This window comes from Hipposideros armiger, unplaced genomic scaffold, assembly GCF_001890085.2.
Source record: "Hipposideros armiger isolate ML-2016 unplaced genomic scaffold, ASM189008v1 scaffold_1214, whole genome shotgun sequence".
Classification (NCBI taxonomy): Eukaryota; Metazoa; Chordata; class Mammalia; order Chiroptera; family Hipposideridae; genus Hipposideros; species Hipposideros armiger.
The window spans coordinates 94,438-97,367 of NW_017732564.1; the positions used below are offsets into that span (position 1 = coordinate 94,438).

Sequence of the window (2,930 nt, forward strand, 5' to 3'; positions counted from 1 at the left end):
AAAGCCTTCTCCATTATTCCCTAACTGGTTCCCCTTTAATTCTCTTAAAGAGACCAAGAGAATGCATCTAGTTTCTCTTCCAGATTACAACCCTTAAAATTTTCTAAAATAAGCAGTAGGTCATTTGCCCTTGGCCTCTTCACCAGGCTTCCCATTCTATCACATTTTAGCCTTTCCTCATACAGGTATTGAGATGTCCCCACGGGGAACTCATCAGCTGTGCCATCTTTAGCCAAACTGTGTCTGCGTTTGTTTTCACAACTAGTATTTATGTTAAGAGCACATATGGCACAATTCCAAATTTCTGAAAACATACTTATTCATTGAGAATTCTGTCCCTTGTTTATAAAACCTTGAACACAATCACCTAATGCAATTTTGATCGGATTTTAAAGGAAGTAATAATCCATTTAAAATAACTGGCAGTTGCAAGACCGTAATGCTTCTAGGTACCAAAAGCTTACAACCTTTGCTGGAAATGTTTATTTTTATGACTTGATTCTTACCATGTTCAAATTTAAATCAAACGGCAGAAACTGACGTGGATGGCTACTATGCCTTTCACACATTATGAGTATTTACGGAGAGGCTTCTTAGCCCACTCACAGACTTGGACAAGTAACTCGAATGACTGGCTCTTCCGATGGTGTTTGCAGGAGGCCTACCGGGAGGAGCAGCTGATTAACCGGCTGATGCGTCAGTCCCAGCAGGAGCGCAGAATCGCTGTGCAGCTCATGCACGTTCGGCATGAAAAGGAAGTTTTATGGCAAAACAGAATTTTCAGAGAAAAACAATATGAAGAAAGACGACTTAAGGATTTCCAGGATGCTCTTGATCGAGAAGCGGTAAGCAATATCTCCCTTCACTAAAATCTTGTAAGGTTACTTTTGATCCTTTCTACCATTAGTCAAGGTAAACAAATCTGGATTCAGCTGCCAATCACTGAATGAGAGCTCATTTTTGTATATGGTCTCTCTGTTCTCACCCCATTTTTATTTTTGTATAATTACATTGACAGCACATATAGGACCCACACCCTATACTCGCTCCCTTCCATTTGATTCTACAAGTATTTGACGCTCTCCACTAGTCAGTAGTCCTTGTGTCTGCATGAATACTGATCTCAAGCGTCTTCTTCAAGAGCTGAATTATCAGGATAAATGTTTCATTCCTTTTTTTTTTTGACAAGAGTCAAATTGAATGGATTGAATGCCATTTGCTGACATTAGAAACGAAGGGTTTAGCTAATCTTTCTAAGTGCCTATTAGAAAATACATTTGCTTGACAAGCCCAGTTAATTAAGTGCAAGAAAGTAAGGCATAGCAGCACAGGCCGCATTGTGGTGATAAGCATTACCTTGAGCTGACTTCTGAGGATTGGGACCCTCAGGCCTGTTAGGGCCTCAGAGACCAAAATTGTGAGGTTCTGAAGCGCCTGAAAACAGCTACATTCCTTCCTCAGGTGACTACCTTTTCCTAAAGCTGAGGTGTCTGCCTGCCTGGTACCCCTCCTTTTGAGATGGCTGATTTCACAGTTTGGATTTATCACCTCCTCCATCACCGGTGGCTGGTGTATAAATAGGAACCAAATAAATAAATGTCGAATTGAATTTGTCAAAGGAACACTGTCACCTTTTCTTTCCAGTATCATACTAACTAAACACAACATATTTTATTCCTCACAGCATTATCATTCTACTGCTTTACTTTATGAAGAAGAAGAGAGTTTTTTAAATTGTTATTTTTTTTTAATTGTCATTGTTCTTGTAGTCTTATTATTGTTTGTATAGGTTTGTTATTGTTTGTGGTGGGGGGAGGGGAGATGCCTAGAAATACTTTTAAATTTATCAAAAATGTTGAAGTTTGCTAATGATGCTCGCATGCTATTAATAGTATTTCATATTACTAAGATTAATAGTATCGATTTGTGATTACATGGTCACTTTCTGTGGAGGACACCTCGTGGTTTTCCTTCTGTTTCTTTGGCCACTCCTCAGCCTTCTTTGTAGGCCCTTCTCCTGTAATTCCGAAACATTTACCGTCGGGGTTCCTTAAAGCTCAGTCCTGGGCCGCCTCCTTCTTTCCTCCATGTTATTTCCTTAGGCAATCTCTTCCCAAGCGGTGGGGGTATGATTACTGCATTAGACATCCGGCACATGCACTTACGTCTCTGTCCTCTGAGCTGTAAATCCATGTCCAACTGCTTCCTTGATATCTCCCTTCATCTATCTCAGAGACACCTCAAGTTCAACACATTAAAGCCAAATGTATACCCCTTATCACTAAACTGGCCTTTTACAAGTTTTCATAGCTCAACAAAAGCCATCACCATTTATTCAGCTGCACAAGTCCAAAACCTCGGGGCCCACTTGAAGCCTGTTTGTCTCACCCTCACCCCTCCCTATCCAAAACACTGCAACATCCTATTGATTTCATGTATTAAATATCTCTCCAGTTTGTCCATTTTACTCCACGTCTGTGCCACCATCCCAGTCTCTACTACTCCTACTGCAGCGATGTAGCTGCATCACTGGCTATGAACTGGCAACCACAGTTGGTATGTGCAAGAACATAACATTCTTTATGTTTTTTAAATCAACCTAAGCTGAGCTCCAGCAGCTGAGCTCTGCCCACAGAGATATGCAGGGCCCAGGTCACAGGCCAAGTCCTCAGGGAAGCACTCCAGTCCTGAGGCACAAGCCCAGTCTGTTGACCTCAGCTACCCCAGCCCACACATTGCTGTCAGCAGCACATGCCTGGGAGGAGGCTGTTCCAGCCTGTGTGGGTCCCTCCCTGTGTGGGCCTCTCCCATGTTCCCCTCTGAGACTTGGCTGTTCCCAGGACCTGCCAGGGAGCCGGGTCCACATCTCTTTCTCTTTCTCTCTGTTGTCAAAACCTTCCCCTCTGTCCTCTCCCTTTGAGCAACCTAGA

At 42.6% G+C, this 2,930-nt stretch overlaps 1 protein-coding gene across 1 annotated transcript in view; it reads left to right on the forward strand.

Annotated features, from left to right (window-relative positions):
• SPEF2 (sperm flagellar and cilia associated 2) overlaps positions 1–2,930 on the forward strand; it is a 164,861-nt gene that overhangs the window by 39,120 nt on the left and 122,811 nt on the right. Inside the window, exon 7 of the mRNA XM_019632971.1 lies at positions 657–845. Within this exon, the coding sequence (XP_019488516.1) occupies positions 657–845 (189 nt within the window). The remainder of the gene's footprint in view (positions 1–656; positions 846–2,930) is intronic.